General features: G+C 42.3%; 3 protein-coding genes across 6 annotated transcripts in view; 1 reads left to right on the forward strand and 2 right to left on the reverse strand.

The window, feature by feature from the left end:
* Positions 1–10,349, reverse strand: eif4ba (eukaryotic translation initiation factor 4Ba). 3 transcript variants are annotated; one of them, XM_005469301.3, is made up of 15 exons: positions 10,227–10,349; positions 8,349–8,489; positions 6,911–7,116; positions 6,057–6,173; positions 5,885–5,939; positions 5,611–5,757; positions 5,073–5,195; positions 4,652–4,909; positions 4,268–4,529; positions 3,277–3,377; positions 2,897–3,158; positions 2,717–2,754; positions 1,379–1,508; positions 922–994; positions 1–833 (listed from the first exon to the last, which is right to left on the reverse strand). In XM_005469301.3, exons 1-15 carry the CDS (start codon positions 10,237–10,239, stop codon positions 756–758), a joined length of 2,004 nt encoding a protein of 667 aa, XP_005469358.1. In that variant the 5' UTR covers positions 10,240–10,349; the 3' UTR covers positions 1–755. The 3 variants fall into 3 exon arrangements, with proteins under 3 accessions (XP_005469358.1, XP_025763164.1, XP_025763165.1); XM_025907379.1 differs by having other exon boundaries at positions 10,212–10,254; XM_025907380.1 differs by lacking the exon at positions 1,379–1,508 and having other exon boundaries at positions 10,212–10,254.
* Positions 8,520–19,882, forward strand: part of LOC100702519 (keratin, type II cytoskeletal 8) — a 26,806-nt gene continuing 15,443 nt past the window's right edge. The window contains exon 1 of the mRNA XM_005469300.4: positions 8,520–8,891. The gene's annotated coding sequence lies outside the window, so the exon portion shown is untranslated. The remainder of the gene's footprint in view (positions 8,892–19,882) is intronic.
* LOC100696071 (keratin, type I cytoskeletal 18) lies at positions 11,149–14,780 on the reverse strand. Of its 2 annotated transcripts, none has more exons than XR_269225.4 (7): positions 14,227–14,780; positions 12,923–13,005; positions 12,676–12,832; positions 12,418–12,582; positions 12,206–12,331; positions 11,708–11,998; positions 11,149–11,424 (listed from the first exon to the last, which is right to left on the reverse strand). XR_269225.4 is itself a non-coding variant. In XM_003441541.4 (7 exons), exons 1-7 carry the CDS (start codon positions 14,665–14,667, stop codon positions 11,385–11,387), a joined length of 1,233 nt encoding a protein of 410 aa, XP_003441589.1. In that variant the 5' UTR covers positions 14,668–14,775; the 3' UTR covers positions 11,149–11,384. The 2 variants fall into 2 exon arrangements, 1 of the variants encoding a protein (XP_003441589.1); XM_003441541.4 differs by having other exon boundaries at positions 11,778–11,998; positions 14,227–14,775.

A 19,882-nucleotide genomic window follows, 5' to 3' on the forward strand; every position in this document is an offset into this window, starting at 1 on the left:
TTGTGTGGTGGCTTTTTTTCCTTTCTTCCTTCCTTCCCTGCAACTGTGAAAATACAAATCTATCCTGCAAAAATATGTTGGGGAATCCCTTTGTTAACACCATCGACCAGCTCATTTGTTGAATGGTGAATACATGATTGGAAAATGGTTAAATTAGCAGGTTTTGTCTCAGTGTTCTTGATGAGTACTGGAAGACGGGATTTTCAAATTTCAGCAGTGTACTTGTATATTTTTAAGATACTCTATAACATCAAATCATTTAATAACGTATACAGAAGGGCTTGTAATGATGTTTTGCATTTCTAAAAAGTCAATAAAGGAGAGAAAAAAAACCCCCAAACACCTTTATAACCTCCATCTTCAGTCATTAGATGCGCCTGTGATCCACAAACATACAAAAATCATTTTTTCCCCACTTTTTCCATTTATTTATTACAATTAATTCAATCTTATCCATCACGTTTTCATGTGTCATGTATTCCTCTTTTCCATTTAAAACAAGTCCAGTATGTGACTATTCTTTAGAACCTGAAGAGTCCTGAAGGTGGAGCAGGGGGAGGAGGAATGGGTGAATGGTTTGAAATTAAAGGACAGGTTTGTAGGAGGAAAACAGGGAGGGGGTGATGGTTCCCCCTCCCTTCCCAGGAGCCACATCCATGTGAGGAGATTTTTTTTTCCCATACGCTATGTGAGATTATTATTTTTTTCTTCCTGCATTCGTCGCCTTCTCCTCTCCTTATCTCGTTATTTTCCCTCTAATCGGCGTCATCTGCCTCGTCTCCTTGGTCGCCATCCATTAGCAAAGCGGCGTACTTACTGGCTGAGCTGAACTTCTGCAACAAAATAAGAAAAATAATCAGTACTTTGACAGCACAGCGCAACTCTGCGCAGATTTTGACGTGGCCGAGCTTCAGGACTTACGGGGGTTGGGGTCTCTTCGTATTTCTTTGGCTCTGGGGGTGGTCTGGAGTCTCGGTCTCTTCTGTTGTCCTTTCTAAAGGTCAGAGTGAATGCTGACGTTAGGAAGTATCTGCACTAAAAAGCTTGTTGCGAAACCTTTAATGGCCACAGGTGAAAATAAATAAAGATGAATCTGCTCATTTTCATCTTCTGAAGATTAACAGCCATTTCAGAAATTTCAGTTCTGATTTATTTAGTTCTGACATGAATAATTGCTTGTGCTACAATATGGGGATCACGATGATTTGGTGTAGCACAGATAAAGCATTCATGTGCACACCAGGAAACCCTGTCTTTCCAGTGTTCCACAAAAAGAAAGAAAGGAAAAAAAACACAAACCACCATCAGTTGTGTAACCCGAGCATAGATGCCTGAAGAATATCCTCCCTGTCTCATTAAGAACTTTGCAGTTGCTAACCTGTCTGCCTCCTTCCTTCGGTCTCTGTTGGGCCCCTCTCCTCGCCCCCGCCCAGCTCCAGGCCCTGCAGGCCCCCCTCGTGCTCGTGGGGGCCCCCGGTCCCGACGCACACCATCAGCCTTGTTCTCATCTTAAAGAAGAAGCCAGACAGTTGAGTCAAGGGGGGCTTGGTGGACGGTGTACAGTAGACTACACTCTCAACGTACTGCAGCATAAACAGCCACTTCGGTTGGATTCAAAATGTGTTAGTCACTGATGTAGGGCCAAATGAGAGGTGCACAACTGCCCCCACTACAAGAACGAGCCTCTTAGAAATCTGATGCCGACTTGCAAAAGGGTTCCAAAACTTTTGAAACTAGTGAGAGCCACCTTGTGGCGCCACAGCAGACCATGAAGATATTATTGTTCTTGTAGTGTTTCGGCATGCACGTTCTGAGCAGGACCTGCTCCTAGCAAGACTCTTTGACAAATGCGTTCAGCACGATTTCTAGTAAGTGTGGAAAGCACAGATAAAAGCTGCACACCACATTTGGTAAGTGAGCAAGCAAATCGATGAAACACTTTCTAAGGAAACCTGCTAAATGCATGAACACAGCATTTGTACGACAATAAATGAAGTCCTGAGCTATTCCACTTCCTGTTTCTGAGAATCTTGTGCTTTTCACAGACTACAGAAAGAGCAAAAAAAAAAAAGAAGATCCCAGGTCTTTTTCCTGGACCACTCAAGGATTTGAAAAATCACTCTGTCATCAGCTTTCAGGCGCCAATACTTACAAGATGTACTGTATAAGCATGTGCAAATGCTTCAGCTGTTTTTTTTGTTGTTGCTCAGAGCACAGATGGGCAAATACGGCTGAAGCTGATTAAGTGCAGCATAGACTGATGATGTCGAGAAGAGCCAGACAAGAAGTCAAAGGGGACAGGAGGACAGGAAACTAAAACACAACTCCTAATATCACCCCGTTGACTGGAATACCAAACCAAATGCAAGTTTATGGCAAAGTACATGTACTTTTCCAGCATGGAATGAGATGGATTACTCACTGTATTCAATTAAGACATGTAATATACCGTTTCTGCTTCTTCTGTTTAGTCAGATTGTGCTTGTCTAAGATTTCTTCATTAGGTAATTGATGGAGACACCCTGGTAACTCCAAAACTTCAGCTATAGATGATTCATCTGATTCCCAAAAATTCAATTTCCATCAATAAAACCCTCACTTTCCCCCAGTGTTTTGTATTTACAAAACTTACACAGACATATTCAGTTTTATTTGTAGTCCAAAAAAGCTTTCTTGTTTTGGGGGTGGAGGAAATCCCACTGTGTTTAGCACTTACCCTTTCCAGATCCTCTTTCATCTGCAGAACTTGAGGAGCTAAAAGGAAAGGAGGAACAGTCAAGGCAAAGTATACTAAGGCTGCAGGCAATTCAGTGTATCCACATCTACTTATTCATTCTCATTCATTCATTCAAGGGCAGAATTTAAACATTGCAGACTTCATTCAGTGAGTGCTCACCTGAACTTGGGAGGAGCTGAACCGCCTGGGGAGACCGGGGAGATCGGAGCTCGACCATCGCCCTCATTAGAGCCTGTGCTGGCTGCACTTCTCTTGGCCCATGCATTCTCCTTGGGAGGAGGTGCAGGCATCACCTTCAATGGCTCTTTAGAAGAGCTGGTGGAGGGGGGCCGGGATGAGGACCCAGGGGAAGTGGAGCCACCTTCTACCCCGCTGAATACCTCATTCTCACCGGAGCGCTCGCTATCTCGACACCGTGACCCTGGTGGGAGAAGGGGGCGTTTCAGTCCCAAGTAAGACAAAGACAAAGTCGATGCAAAACTAGATCTATGAAGGAGAGATCAAGAAGAGGAAAGGAAACAAGTGGAGAAACATTCCACCTCTTCCAGAAGTGCTTCCAGAAGTGCTTCCTTGCTGTGAAGACTCGCTTCCTGTGCGGGATCGCTCAGTATGAGATTCCTCGTTGCGCCAGCTCGGGTCCCTAAAAGCAAAAAGAACATCTTTCTTTTCGTTTCTTTCTTTCTTTTAGAACTTTGGTTACATTATGCAAATCAATCCACTGATGTCTGAAACCCAAATTACTATTTTAAGCTTTTTTTTTCCAGTGTAGCTACACAAACAAAGTGGAACTGCTACTATTACATATGAAACCTTGAGCAACTTGTTAGGCCTTAACTTACTGATTACACTTTAAGGTCAGACAAACATCTGAAAATTCTGGATGTAAATGTCAAGCGGTCAAACCAAGACCAACATGAAAAGCGAGTTGCAGCTATAATAGAACAGTGAACCAAAGAACACCTCAGAAATCTATCATGAAACTCTTCAAGAATCACAAGATGAGGTTTTGAGTGGCCCTTAATTTGCAGGCAGATCTTACAAACATGCCATAAACATCTCAGAAATTAAAATTAGCTGCAAGAACAGAAGTGAAACATTCTAATGCAACGGCAACGACGACTGTGGCTCTACTAATTGCAAGGATCGATGGTGCCTGGCTTCTCCAAGGTACTGTACCCTATAAAGTGCTCCCGGTGCATCCATGTGAATGTTAAGTTAAAGAAAGCACTTATATGAACGTGTGTGAATGAGCCTTGGAGTAAAGCAGCAGAAAAGCACTTTGAGGATCAGTCAATTTAACAGAGAGACTCTGGCTGCAAAGAGCTTGTACAAGCTGTGGTAAGTCTCCACAGGATGCATCAACATTAAAATGTTAATGATTAAATGTTTAAAATAAAAAAAAGCTCTCTCCTATTTCTGCATGAGGTCTAATTTACTTTTGCTGGAGAAAAAAAAAAGCATAAAATTTAATGGCGTAATAAATGTACAATAATGCTCATTCAAACATTCCTCATCAGCCTCCCCGCTCACCTGTCCCTCATCTTTCTGTCCGGTCCCCTGCCTTTGTCCTCCTCCAGCTGCCTCTGCAGCCTCTCTTCTTCCTTCTTCAGCCTCTCCTCCACCTCCCTCTCCTTTGCCGCTGTGTCAACAGGTTTTGCTCCGCCAAAGATGGACGAGGCCCTGCTGCTGGAGGTTGAAGTGGCAGCGGGTGAAGTGCCACCACTGCCGGTGCTTTCCTCCTCTTTAGGTACACTACGAGGCTTCAGGTTCAACTTGGGTCTTTGCTGAGGAGCTGGGGTTGGAAAAGATGAAAGTACATACGTTACAAATGCACAACTTAACAAGATTTTTCCTGAAAATTGTTTTAAACTAAGAATATTGACAAAGGATAGGATTTATACAATGAAATCTCACCTCTCTCTTCACGCCTGTCGTGCCGGTCTTCACGGTCCCCGTAACGATCCCGTTCTCCGTAACGATCTCGCTCTCCATAACGATCCCGGTCCCCGTAACGATCTCGCTCTCCGTAACGATCCCGGTCCCCGTAACGATCCCGCTCTCCGTAACGATCCCGGTCCCCGTAGCGATCATTGCTACCCTGACTGTCATCATAATCACGGCGGAAACCACTGCCAAAGTTACGACGACCTCCTCCGCTACGAGAATCATAACCTACACAGACAGCAGGACAGGACACCAAAAAAGAAACGTGAAAACAGAACGCTGTAAACACTAAATACAACCACAAAAAATAAAGATTTACTTGGGTTTAGAATGTTAAAGTAATGTGGATTTTGTGCCTAAGAAGCAGTTTACAGTACTTATACAAACAAACCTCCATCATTGTTTCTGCGGTCCCTGTTGTCATAGCGATCCCGGTAACGGCCTCCTTCATTACGATCGCTGTCCCACCGCTGGCCATCTCTGTGACGATCAGACTCGTAACGGTCACGTGATCCTGCAACAGGCCGAAAGTAATGCCACGTGACACACTGAACCGCTGATTGGATGGTGTTACCACACAAGTATTTTATATAAAGAATTCAAAATTAAAGACAAAGAAATAAAAAAAAATAACACCTGCTCCTCAGTTTGAAAGCTGAAAACCTGGGCTGTGACATAACGCTAAGGCTACATTTCACAAAATTCTCCACACTGCAAAAGAAGCTACTTAATGGACTTTTTAAACTAATTAGTTCGGTCAATATACTCAGAAATTAAATTTTAACGCTTCAATTTGTGTAACTGAAATGGGGAAAAAAATAATCTCAAAGCATTACGTTTTTCTGTTTATTTATTTAGGTATATTTCTGTCTTTAGAGGGAATCTTATGCTATCATGATAAAGCTCCAGCAAAACCATATTAGACTCACTGTCTCCGAAGGCATCATCTCTCCTGGGAGGTCCATCATCAGCATCCGGACTTGGTCGAGCTCTCCAGTCACTGTCTGTCTTGTCAGGACCCATGTCAGCCATTCGCCCACCACGGTCCCGGCCACCCATAGGTCCGCTGTCTCTTTCTGAGATGTGACGAATGAGAGGAGACACGGTGTTAGATGATCAAACACTTCAATGAGGACGATGGAGCAGCGCATCACTGCAGAGGCAGAGATGAGCGTTTCAAAATTAGGAATAAAAGCAGTGTACCTTTATCATTTGACTGGTCTGCAATATCCACACGAATCCGGCGGTTTCCCAGGTTCTGTTGGCATGAGCAAAGAAGTAGTTTGTTACAACTATTATTTACTGATCTTTCCTGCACTTTAGTCAAAGTCTCAGACTGTTCAATTGTGTCTTTTCCAACTTCAGGTTCTCTTACTTCCTCGCTGAGACTGAGAGCCCTGAGGAGGGATTCTACATCGTCAAATTCAGCATAACCAAAGCCTTTCAGCCTCTCTGGGTTACTGGGCTCTCGAGGCAGACGCACTGCACTGATCTGGACACAGAGACAGTTAAAGTGAAACACATTAATAACATTACACTCTAATTACAGTCATGACACCAGAAACACCCTTCCCAAGTTTTCAAAATGAGAAAGGAGTGTATACATATTGGAATTAAGGACACACCACAACTGAGCTTTTAAAAACAAAGGATCAAAAAATTATTAATTTTCAAATTCAAAGTCATTCTGACTGCTTTAATATCCTGCAAAACTGCAACGATTTAACACAACAGCTCCTACACACTGATGATGTCTGGAAATACAAATTCTTTCAGCGTTATCAGTGATGTCACATGAGTAGATTTTATTCATTTAACAGTGTTTTTTCCCCCCACAGTGATAACAGACACTGAAAACATGTTATTTTTGAAGCTCTCCTGCAAGCTAATGCTAAATAACAACAGAGAAAAATACTTTGTCCTTGATGTGACACGTTGGGCAACAAGTGTGAAAACAAACAGAATAAAGTGGACCTCAGCATCCTGTTCTTTCTTAAAATGCAAATTCAATCTTCCTGTTGTGTTCCACTGTGTGGACAGCACCGTGTAGCTGTGGACTGAAACTTCAGAAATTAGCCACACATGTAACTTCAAAGTGATGATCTGGGAACCTGAAATGTAACTGAAACTGCAAAACCAACACACACAGATCTACTGGCATCCTAAATGTTATTTTCCCTGGCCGTTATATTCAATAGTGAGTGATGTCGGTGTTCTTGCTAAACCTACTGCCAAGCCGCGGAAGAAGTCTTTGATTGAGTCCTCAGTGACATCATAGGGCAGGTTTCCCAGGAAGGCGGTGTATGGCGGGCTGCGGGGGAGCCTTGACCGGTCAATATTGGGCTCGCGAGCTGAGCGAGGCGCTGTGGGCAGAATGGAGCGGTCGATGGGTGGTGCCCTGTACGTGTCCTCCTCCGTGTGCCAGGAAGTCGAGACTGCAGGGACATTGGAGAAATCTTCAAATAAAAGCTAATATTTGAGCTTCTTAAATTCATGAAATCCTTTGACTTAAAAAAAAAGCTACCTATACTATGGTTACCTGTGAGAAAACAAGAGAGCTCATTGCAAAACGATCACTGTTTTACATAATGCAAACACTTAAGAAAAACACTAGGTGTGATTGCCTGCTACAGTGCTTGCGCAAACTGGCCTGCGCTCGCATTCCCCCTTAATGATCCCGACTACACATCAGTTTGCCTCATCATCTCAGCTCCTCTCTTTCTAAGCAAACGCCCCTCATATGGCATGAAGCGATCAGATTAGCCACACAAACTAGAGTTTAAGGGTCACACACACACATTCAGGTGTGGTGTGGATAGCCTAGTCTGAAGCTAGAAGCTGGAACAATTAACATGCAAACAAACAGGGCATTGCCACTGACGCTGCATAAAAACCAAAGTTTGACTCGGTAAATATGTTAATTAATACTTTCTTATAAATAAGAAATTCTTACCTCGTGTAATTGCTTGGATTAGTGTTATTGCCCTCATATTACAAGACATTCATATCTGACATATCTGAACCCCCCCCCCCCCAAGAGGTTTTCATTTACCTTTAATACCTTTTTTAACACTGCTATTTACCTTAAAAAAGACTTGATGAGCAGGGGGAAAAAGTCAAATACTATCTCACCCAGGTCATTTTCATTTAAACACTCTGCAGCACATTTCACATTCTGCCACATGTTTGACTACATGTGTTACTAGAATCGCCAGTTTGACTACATTCTTCAATTCTCCCAACGAATCTAAAAGATCTTCTGAACAAGATAGAGAGCAAGCGTGCTGATTTTATTACAGTAATTGCTTTCAGGACATTTCCACTGAGATTGGCTTGTCAGACAGAGTCTCCTTTAAAACGTGTGATTGAATCAACAGCTACGCAATTAAAAGGATAACTCCGCCTACTGATTGCATAGCTAACCTGACTTACACTGACCATTTTGTTTCTACAAATAAAGCCGGCAGCTTGCTTCTTCAAATGCAAATAGCTCAGACAAACAATGCATCCTTCAATTCAGAGCTTTTGAATTTGCAGTTAAGGGCAAAAGGTAGAGCTAAACAGTGGTTACCGAGAAACATAATGCAGACTGTTTTTTGGTTCACCTACTGTTGTGAAATGCTGCTAAGATATTGTGATCCCTGTGTGCATTTCAGTGTGCGCTCACCATCTCCATCCAGGTCATCAGTCTCATCTGCCCAGCTCGTGGACTTGGTCGGATAGCTGGGGGCGACGCTGCTGCCTCCACTGTCCTCCGCAAGGAAGTCAGTTAAAGTGAGGGTTTTCCCCTTCTTATTCTTCTTCTTAGCTGTAGGGAAGAACACAAGAGTAAGTAATGGTTGCCTTGCCCAAGTGGATGTCTCTCTATGGAAGTCCTTCACAAACAAAGTAACATATGGAATAGCTGCAGACTAAACTCCCAGAAACTGCAGCATCCCAACAGTTAAAAATAAATAAATAAATAAAAATCTAATATTTGTGTCTCAAATGAGAGCTGCTGTTTAAATAGCGACGCTATTTTTAAGTTTAGTAGTGAGATGATGTACAGCCATGCAAGATAAGAGTGGGCCCCAGTGTGCGTGTGATAACAAATACTTCTTTTGCTACAAAAAAACAAAACTGCACACACACACATGAATGGGGAGTGGTCAGCCTGTCCAACCGTCACTGTGCAACAGACCAGAAAAGGCTCCGTTTAGCTCCAAGTCAGGTGAGAACCATAACGATTTCAAAACAACCTTACTGCGTGTCTGCAACACGTTTTTGAGGTTTGACTGACTGCACAGACCACAGAATATTCTTGAGTTACCAGCCGCCCAGCGGGATGGGGAGGGGGGCTCACAGTTTATGATGCGGGTTTTGACTTGAAAAAACAAAAAACAAAAAAATAGGGGGTGAGAATGCTGGCTGGGAGCTTTATTGTGAAAATCCCAGCTGTCAGGGCATTCTTTTACACAAATCATTTTAAAACCTACACAAACGCAGAGACCAACAAAGACTGTTTACAGCTCTGGTCCAGTATATAACACTAAGTTGTTGTTTACGCCCACCAGCCTTGATGAAAATGGCTATAACCGCTTGTACTTTGCAAAACCAGCAAGCAAAATATTGGCTGTGGTAGCCTGCTCAGCGATCCTCACTTATGTGACATTGGCGAGCTAAGAGCTGCGTAACATCAAGTTTCAGCGGGGCTGTCTTCTTCTAAAACTACAACCCCCGCGGTTAAACTGTTAGGTTAACTATACGGGTCTTTAGCTTGTCGTATACACTGATCGCTTTTGTCTTGGCGGCTATGCGGGCTTAGTCAGCAAAGGACTGCTGACGGGGGAAGTATCCCTGCTTAGCTGGCTAGGTTTTACGGCCTAGCTCGCGTCGCAGCGCCACGATCCAAGTGCGCCATCAACCACGCAGGACTTGGCCGGCTGGGGGGAAAAAAGATAGCTTAAAGTTGAGAAGGGGCTAGGGAAGTGCTTAGAATGCGGCCCAAACAGGCTCAGCTGCCCCGTTTCATCAAACACCGACACCAGGCAGCCACGCTTGCACACGTGGGGAGACTCCTCGGGCAGCCCGGACTCCTCGGCCCGACCCCTCCTCCACACATCGCGCTTGCGCCCGGCGCTTATCGTGCTCTGAGCGCCACGGCGAAACCCGCTACGGTCATACAATGTGCCAGCTCTGCACGCAGTTCCGAACATTTCACAGCCTGTCAGGCACGTCCACTGCGCACAACACCGCGTAAAGTCAAAAGCGGACTCCAGCAGCCGCAGTAACCGTGCCCAGAGGTAAATGCTACAAGTTCTCGGGAGGTTAAAACGTTCACATTTATGCTAGTCGTTGCTCCGTTCATTCGCCTGTGTCTGGCAGTATCGTCTATACCGAGCCCAAAACAACCGGGAACCCTTTTTATACACGCGAGACAACGACGCGGAGCGATAAAGCGAAGAAAAAACAAACATCAAACTTCACATGTTAAGTCGCACTGAAGTAAAATCCTCTTAAATTCTCCCTCGAACCAACCCGGATCGCTCACCCACATAAACCTCACCTGACGCCGCCATGTTGGAGAGCGAGTTCGTAGTAGTTCCCGGATGAAGGCGTCAGAGGTTTATCATCGGGAGCGCGCATCGCCGTCCACGAGACCCGCGCCTCCTCCCTTGTTTACTTACTGACCCACATCTGCTCAGCTGCACCGCTGCTCCGCTCGCTGCTGAATATTTGTCGTATTTGTCACCGAACTGGCTGCAGCTTTCCCAGCTGTGTATTTATTTTACTTTTATAGCAATTTCAGCCCGCGTTTTCTGATTTCTTTGCTTAAAATTCTCATGAATTAGTGGTAATAAGCCATTAAGTACTGGCCCGTGTCCCAGAGCTTACAGATCTTTGTTGAGTTTTCGTTTTTTTTACTCTAAAACCGTCCAAGTAGCATTTTTTGTGATTAAAGTGACTAACTTTATATCAGCTCTTCATGATGGCTTGCATCTTTTGTACAGGTTTGAATAACTGCCAGCTATCAGTTATATTATGCTGGTTTTATGATTATATCATCCAAGGTTATAGCCACTCCTTGGTGCATATAAGTGGTCAGGCAAATTCTTATGCATTGTTACCTGGATGGCTCATTTTGGAGTACTTCTCCCCCCTAGTGGCCACTTATCATGTAATGCATCTTTAAGATTTACATTTCAAATTATGGCCTTTACTCAGAATGAGATAAGTGGAAAAGAATGGATGGATGGATCATGGCTTTTATTTCATCATAATATTTTGAGATGCACCAAATGATAACACAGATAATAATTTCCCTGAATAAGATGGCTATATAGTGAAGCAAATTTGTGGTTATTTTCATAAATTGTTGTTTTCACCAACAGAAATGATCAGTTATTTTATTATTATTATTGTTATTATTTTCAATTATCTTTATTATCTATCAATACTAAAAATGAGAACCAGACAAGAGCTGTGAATTCAGGTTTAGGAAGTGGTTTTATTTGTTTTTATTTTGCGGTCAGATCAGGCAGTGGTCCATGTTTCACTGTGGTGGAATAATGCCTTTATTAAAAACTGCTTAAATCAGGGTTCACATAACATGTGGTTATAGTGCAAAAAATGTCAAAACTCCTCCACCCACCCCACTCATAATTAATGGGTGTAGGCAGCTTTGCTTCCATTGTTGCGACGATTTCCAATCCTTTGTTCCAAATTAGTTTGCGGCCTCCAGCTCGTCCAATGCGTCCTGGAGCCTGTGCAAAACACAAATGAAATATTTTGACTTCCAGAATATTCACATTAAACTGGCCTTGAGACCATTACCACCTCAGATTTCTGCTTTGCATAATGTCTTCATGCATGCTCAATCATCCAGGTAAGGAAATCTCAGAAAGTTGATTCTGCTCATCCGGATGTAGTGTTTTCAGAAAACGCCACATGCAGATAAGCAGAATCAACTTTCTGGGATTACCTTGCATAATGGTGTAGTTATTCTTTGCCATGCAACTCATGCTATCAATTGATTTGCATATTCACCTCCACCATCACCATCATCTTGCCTTGACCTGCATTTTTTTTTCTTCCACCACATCTTTATTGCTCTTACTTGAAGTCTCCACCATCCAGCAGAGTCTTGTAAGTGCTGATCTCGCCCTCAAGTTTCATCTTCATGTTGAGCAGCGCCTCGTACTCTTGGGTCTGCTGCTGTATGTTCGCGCGTAAGCTGCCCAGCTCCTCCTCCAGCCGGATAATTAGGTTGTTATACTTCTCCATTTCCATGTTGTTACGTAGCTCTGTGTTGCGCAGGGTGTCTTCTAAAGAGGCTTTCTAATGAAAGGAGAAATAAAAGCTCTCAGTATAGGAAAAGATGAGGAAATAAATGCTTTGCTAACTCAGTGGGTGCAGTGGTCATGGTATTCAACTGTGCCAATTTTGTAGTAAAAATATATAAAGAATGCATTATGGAATAGGGTCATAAACTATGAAAGGATTTGATAAATTCAGGTTCATGAATAAAATCAGTAAAATGCTTACTAAGCTCTGTTGAGACGCAAGTTCAATTTCCAGAGTCTGTATCTGTCGTGACAAGTCGCTTTTCTCCATTTGGGCCCCCTGGAGAGCTTCTGTGTTCTGTGATACCTGCACCTGCACATCTGCAATCTGCCGGGGACACGAAAGAAAGACGGTCGGAAACACATTGGCTCAGCGTGTCTTTGAAAGATCTAACTTCTTGATGTCCGCCGTACCTGATTTTCATGCCACCGTTTGAGGTCCTCTGCGTTTTTCACTGCAATCTTCTCGTAGTTCGCTCTCATATCCTCCATGATCTGGGACAGGTCCTGACCTTTGGGAGCGTCTACATCCACTTGCACACCTGACTGCGAGATCTGACTCCTCAGCTCCATCACTTCCTGTTAGATCAGCAGAATGACAAAAGCAATGAAGAAAACAACAAAACGTGCGACTCTATATGTTATTATCAATCTGATGAACCGTAAGCTCACATTCTCATGGTTCTTCTTCAGGAACAGAAGCTCCTCCTTCACGGCTTCAATCTCGTTCTCGATGTTGAGCCTGCTCATGTTCGTATCGTCGAGGACTTTCTTCAGCCCGGCAATGTCGGCCTCCACGGACAGGCGGATCGACATCTCATTCTCAGATCTGTAGGAATGAGCAGACACATAGTGTATGAGAGACACAATCACAGAGTGTAAGAATGACTCCACATGCAAAGACGAGAAGATCACATACTTGACTTTGAAGTCGTCGGCAGCGAGCCGGGCGTTGTCAATCTGAAGCACTAAACGAGCGTTCTCCATTATTTTATCGAAGATCTGGAGAGGAAAATCAAACATTGTTTAAAAGATTATTATTTTATTATTTTCATTTTACTTGATTCTCCTGTTTAGAAAGAACAGAGCTGCTTAACCAGTGCACAATTTAGTAGCCTGTTCTAATAATTCTGTGCTTTGACACAGCATTTTTTGTAGGCCCGACTTGCCTTATGTAACCACCGATACTCAAAAAGTCAAACTGCAAAAACCGACCGCAGCATGATTGAATCCATAGTAACCTGTAGTCATAAAAGAAGAACCATAAACTGAAGAACAGGAAGAGAGGACGTTCCTGTGCCAAAACAGAATCTGGTTTGTTTTAGCGTTGCCAGAGCAACGTGTTTCCTGTCTCAGTAAGTCATAAAGGGAAACTTTCTCTTCTGTCCACCCATCTGCACATGTCTCTGTCTATCTCTGTATGTAGCACTGATCGCATCTATGCATGCACAGAGGGGAAAATTCTTTATCGTGACTGTGGCAGTGAGTCTATGATTTCTTCTTGTTTCCTGTCACAGAGGGGAAGGGGAAATACTTTAGTGTGGTAAAAAAAGTAAAAAAAACCCCACCATAAATGTGTCATTATGTGATGCAGAAAAGCAGGACTCTGGAGAAGAATGTGACATTTGACTCTGCCGATTGTTACACAACCACTCCACTGACTCGCATCTATCTGTGCGTGTGTGTGCGCACACTCACTCTGGCACTATGAGATCGCTTTGTATGTACGAGTGCCACACATCTGTTTCCCATTGAGGGCCTCCTACACTATGCATGCTTGTAGAATCCACATCTAACAAGCAGAACCATTTGGAAATGCTTTTGTCTGCTGGTTTTCTGAGAGCTTCTCAGTCCGTCTCTCGTGATGATACCCTTGTGTTGGTGATTCATCAGAGGAAGTTGGGGCCAGTCGAGAGTTTTATGGGGGAGGGGACAGGCTACAGTTTAGCTGCCACACCCGTCCTTCTCTTTAAAGAAATTTGATAACTTACAAAGGAAACACTGCTGGTCTCAGTAAAAGCATTCTCCGGCTTCATTTTCAAACACAGGTGATCTTTAAATAAAGATTATGTTAAAACCTTCTTGCTGGAAATATGCAGTGTTGAGTGCTGTCACATGCACTCATTGATTCTCAAATTTTAGCCCAGCTAAAGTATTTCTAAAGTATCTTTCTCACTCTGTCTTTTCACTTTTCTAACATTTTCATTTGTTCTCAGTTCTTACCTGTCCGCGTAAGTCGTCAATGATGGGCTCATACTTGCTGTAGTCTCTCATGTCAGGGCCTCCTGTCTCCAGGGCCCCCATGATCTTCAGCTCCAGTTCCTTGTTGGCCTTTTCCAGGGTCCTCACCGTCTCCAGGTAATTGGCCAGGCGATCGTTCAGGTTCTGCATGGCTCCCTTCTCATTGCCCAGGATTGAAGCACTGGAGCCACCGCTGGCTGTCACGGACGAGCCGGCACCACCGTAACCGGCGCCCATGCCTCCACTCAATCCACTGCTCAGCTTATAGGAGGTTGAAGATGTAAGTGGAATACCAGAACGCAGGGAAGATGCAGAAGCAGAGGAGATGCGAACATCCCGTCCACCAGCACCAGCATAAATGCTGGCAGCGCGGTACGCTGGGGCAGAGCGGGTGAAAGACATCCGAGTAGATCTTGTGGTCATGTTGGAGAAGTTTAGACACGGCAGAGGATGAAGTGAAAAATGAGATGTGGAGACTCACTGCTGGCTGGTCTAGAAAGTGACGCCGGCAGTGGGAAGTGGGGAACTTATACTCCTGCCTCTCTCCCCCAATGAAAGCTGGTCTCTCAGACCCTGCCCACTTCAACATCACCCCGGTCTTTGTTTCCTGTTTCACTCACTCACGCACTCACTCACTCACTCTCTCAGATGCTTCCTTTTTAACCTACAATGTTTTTTCTGTCTCCAAGGAAATGTGTTAAACATATTTTGTGGTGTAAACATGTAATAGCCTTCAGAGCAGATAACGGAACTACAGAGACCACATAAACCAACGCACACAACAAATAACATTGCAATGGACAAGCATATGTTTCTAGCTTGAATTAAAGGCAAATATTAAAGGGTAAGACATGGTGAGTATGCAACGAAATATTTTTGGTTTGCCCAAGAAAGGAATAATGCCTAGTACTTGCTGCATACTTGCAAGTCTGTGGTCAGCCAGGCCCAAAATAAACAGACTGTGCCAGCCTTCCTATCTCAAATGGTGAATATAGTATACAACAGCTACAGCTAAAACAGGAATGTCTCGATCAGATTAAGCAGAATTTAAAAACCCACATCAGAAGTGATGCCATCTGATTTACTAACAGACTCAGCTATGAGTGTGATCAAATTCCAGCACACTGAGTAGGATGAACAATGATGAACAAAGAAACCTGACATAGTGCTAGGAATATCTGTGACACCCAAGCTTCAGCTGGATCTAAAGGCTCTGCAAAAGATGAAAAACAAAGGTTAGCTGATACCCGGGTCAAAATACAATCAAAAGGAAATAAAAGCTGCCCTCATTCAACTGTCACAGTATCAGCAATTATCTGCACAAATCAATTTCTATTGAGGATTCTGAACAATTATCTTTGAAGTCTTATCTTATTTTGTGCCTCTGGACATTGCAGTTTTTCTCTTATCCTTTGAGAACCTCAAAGAAAGTAAAATAGAATACTGCAGAGCTCCTTGTAGCTGTCCTAAAAATGTGTTTGTAACATGATAAGGGTGAAGACTCTCAAACACAAAAACCTTTAATTTTTTTTAAATCCAGTTGCAGTATGTAGTGTTTCAGCATGACCTTGGAAGGGCTTAAGTGAACCTAAAGTTGTGGCCAGAGAGGGTTTTCCTCACTGAGCCCTTAGAGAACTGGATAATGAAGCACTCATAGGGGAAAATTCCAAAGACTCAAACAACCTCCTGCGCCCCCTTACAACCTCATTCTTTTTTTTCTGTTCTTCCCTTCGCCTCCAAGCTCGATCCGCTTTCACCGTATCCTATTCCCACCCTATTACTATGTATTTCTTTACTAATTTCATTTAGTAACACTCAGTAAGAAGAGAAGAGCTCGTACTGTAGAGTGGCAAAATCGCAAAGAAAAGGCAAAGAATGCACCGCAGCAGAGGCGGATTAGAGGAACGATGAATTAAATCAGCATGACTCATACCTCATGACTTCGTGGCTGCCGTCTTATTTGTTTGAATGTGTGTTGGCAACCTTTTCCCCAGGCCAGTAAGTCCCAAACCTTGTAGTGACAAACAGACAAATAAACTTGAGCTACAGCTTTATATAAGACAGCTTCATCTCCAAATTGCAGAAAACATCCCCGATTCAACCAAGACTCTTTTCTTTAAATCCTGGCTCACACCATTAAGATTTCTTTTTAAATCAAAGATAATAAAAGGAAAATAAGGGGATACTGGAGGGAATGGAGACTGTGAGTCATAGTAACACACAGCAGGAGTCTGGAAACTACTGCAGAAGTTTCTGTTCTTTTACAAATCTTGGCTAACTGTCAGATTACTGCCTTGCTCAGCCTGCTGCAGGCTAGAATGAATTTTACTTCCCTGCTTCTTTCTCTTCAGTTTCCTTTCTTTCCAGCGTAAACTGTATGCTCCTATGTATCCAAAATCCAAAATCTACATTTTCATAGATGCATTTGCATATTTATTATCATACATATTGTATCTGTGGTCGCGTCACACATACACGAAACAATGCTGACATGCATGTGAGTGTGATACGCTCTAAATGACTCACAGTTCTGCATCCTCCCTTCCTCTTTTTTATCATTCTTTCACTGACTCATCCAAGATGCTCCAAGATACCAAAGAAGGGACCTTGTTTAAATTTGTATATACAGTACTGTGTTAAAGTTGTGAGCCATCCCTGACTTCTTTATGTTTTGCTTCCCAGGAGACAGACTTTTTTTTTTTAAAGTGGTCTTGAGCAGTAGTTCTCCAGGGTTTCTGAAGGTCTTTCAGTTTTTCTTTGGAGATTGGCTGCTGTTTTACTTTTAGTCCATTCCTTGCAGCTGACTATTTTTAGAGCATTTTTGTATGTTAAGCCACTCAACTCTGACCTATGAATCATTCAAGTATAAAAAAGGTACCTAACTGAAGATATGAACTTAGTAGAGAGTTCATTTTAAATCTTTAGGCACTTTGTCTCTCGCAGCCTGTCACAAAATCATATAAAATATGTTCTCATTTATTTACTTGATTCTATGAAAAATGTCAAAGATAACACATTTTGAAAGGCATAAAATGGTATCTTTGGATCAGTGAGGTAATTCCCAAAGAGCTATTAGCTGAAAACATGGCATATCATAACACTGTGTGCAGGGTGTCCTTAGCGTGCTCTGTGACCTAAAAAACTATCTACAGCAGATAATCGGTGCCTGAGAGTCATGTCCTCTCCACAGAGCTCGGACCTCGACATTACTGAAGCAGTGTGGGATCATGCCGATAGAGAACGGAACAAAAGGAAGCAAGCATCCAAAGAAGACTACTTTAGAGTTTAGGCTGCATTAAAGAATAGAGGTGGTCAAACCAGATATTGTCAGTAGAATTGTACAAACTAATTTATCTTCTAGGTTAATGGGTCCTATGGACCATTGGCAGACAAGAAAGCTCACACAGCAGAGGTTATTGAATTGTGTGGCCTAAGAGACATTTTCTCTGTGAGATGTCATTTTCATTTCTGGCACAAAGACATTTCACAGGAAGACATAAAATGAGCCCGAGCTACGAGTTCGAGCTGATGCCCCGGAGAGTCACCTACATGCCCCTGCGCACAAGGAGACAAATAAGCTTAGGTTCATTGCAGAGTTCAGCAATATAACTGAGTTTAAAAAATATCTGTTTCAGTGTTAATTTCATGATTTTATTCATTGTGTTTTAAAATGTATTTGAGGAAATGTGCGAGTTTATTCTCTACCAAAGTCCATGCCCTATTTCTCAGTTTTAAAGTAATTCACACTATAATTTTTCAGTTTAATATCTTTTACTTTTATGCACCTCCTGTAAACCAAGGTTCACAATGTAGACGTTTCCAAAAAACTAACAAATAAATGACTCGCTTTATACATGGAAATGGATTCACTTTACTGAATCCACCTCCGTCGTCTAACCACAAGGGGGCACAAGTCTCAAAGCAAACAAACCTACTGCAGCGGAAGAAGGGGTGGTACTCTGCCTTTAGCGAGTTTATGTCCACTGAGTTCATATACCTCTTACCAAGCGCGTAAATGTGTGTTTCATCACTGTATGTGGATGTTTTTGTTTGAACAGGCTTTCAAGGGTGAAGCAGGAAAAGAGTTTTATAGCACATACTTTTGATTGCTTTTAAGGCTTGGCAAGCTCCTCTAAACACAGCAAAGTCCAACTTTTAAGACCAAAGATAAAAAAAATACAGCAAGGCCACTTCTTACTAATGGATGTTTTTGAATGCCTGCTTTTTATTTATAAGTATCTGCATTTTAATCTTTTATCATGTATCTGTCAAATGATATCTACACAGTGGAGGGAATAATTAAATCACTTGCTGAAACTTTTCTCACTTGTAAAGAAATAATCTTTCTGTCATTTTCATGGTAGTTTAATTTTAATGGAGAGAGACAGAATACCAACAATTAAAAACAAAACAAAACACATTATATAACAGTTATAAATTGATTTGCATGTCATTGATTGAAATAAGTATTTGATCCCCTACAATTCAGCCTGAATTCTGGCTCCCTTAGATTGGCTATGTGCCCATGTGGCACTCAAATTACAATTAATCAATCACAGATACTCCGGAGCTGAATTCAGAAGTAGTTTCTTCTATTCCAAACTTTACCACCATAGGAAAAACCAAAGAGCCTTTAAAGGATGTCAGGGAGAAGATTTTAGAGCTGTATAAAGCTGCATGGGCACTAAAACCATCAGCTATTGTGATTATTCATAAATGGAAGAAATATACAATGACCATCAGTCGCTTTTGGTCTATAGTCAGATGCCTCATGAGAAAGGTCTGAAGGTAATTGGGACTACAGTCACCAAGAACACCATTGGTAACACACTACACCATTACAGATTTAAATCTTGCAGATTCCCCTGTAACACGAACAATCAGATTCCAGGTCTGACCAACTATCTCGGCTGTGAGAAAAAGATGACAACCAATAAATTTCTAAAACATAATATATATTAGTATAATGATCAAAAACAATGAAGGAATAGTCAAGTCCAGTGTCCCACTTGCAAAAGGATAAAACACGCAGTCCAAGGCCAGAGCCAGCTATGCACACGTCAGTTACACTTTACATGTCGACCACTTTAACATTTGTCCTCCAAGACCCACCACCCTGTAAGTAGAAGGCTGGTAATCACTCCGGCCCCATCAACCCAACTACAGGGAGTGCAGAATTATTAGGAAAGTTGTATTTTTGAGGAATAATTTTATTATTGAACAACAACCATGTTCTCAATGAACCCAAAAAACTCATTAATATCAAAGCTGAATGTTTTTAGTTTTAGCTATTTTAGGGGGATATCTGTGTGTGCAGGTGACTATTACTGTGCATAATTATTAGGCAACTTAACAAAAAACAAATATATACCCATTTCAATTATTTATTTTTACCAGTGAAACCAATATAACATCTCCACATTCACAAATATACATTTCTTTTTTTTTTTTTTTTTACAACTTTATTTATAGTTTTCAACAAAACAGTTCAGCATTTCTTACAAAAGTCGTGAACCCCACCCCCCACCCCCATCCAGGTGGCATCCCCACAATAAGAAAGCACAATACAAAAAAAACCAAAACAACAACAACAAACAAACAAACAAACAAACAAACAAACAAACAAAACAAAACAAAC

The sequence above is a fragment of the Oreochromis niloticus genome, linkage group LG5, assembly GCF_001858045.2.
Source record: "Oreochromis niloticus isolate F11D_XX linkage group LG5, O_niloticus_UMD_NMBU, whole genome shotgun sequence".
NCBI lineage: Eukaryota > Metazoa > Chordata > Actinopteri > Cichliformes > Cichlidae > Oreochromis > Oreochromis niloticus.

Coding starts and splice junctions, on each gene's coding strand:
- eif4ba (XM_025907379.1), bottom strand. CDS start 10,239: ATGGCGGCGTCAGGTGAGGTTTATGTGG. Junction 3,378..4,267: donor GACAGAAAGATGAGGGACAG/GTGAGCGGGGAG, acceptor TTTTGCTTTTAG/GGACCCGAGCTGGCGCAACG. Junction 1,509..2,716: donor TGAAAGAGGATCTGGAAAGG/GTAAGTGCTAAA, acceptor TTCTTCTTTAAG/ATGAGAACAAGGCTGATGGT.
- LOC100696071 (XM_003441541.4), bottom strand. CDS start 14,667: ATGACCACAAGATCTACTCGGATGTCTTTCACCCGCTCTGCCCCAGCG. Junction 12,583..12,675: donor TGAAGAAGAACCATGAGAAT/GTGAGCTTACGG, acceptor CTGATCTAACAG/GAAGTGATGGAGCTGAGGAG. Junction 11,999..12,205: donor TTGCGTCTCAACAGAGCTTA/GTAAGCATTTTA, acceptor TCCTTTCATTAG/AAAGCCTCTTTAGAAGACAC.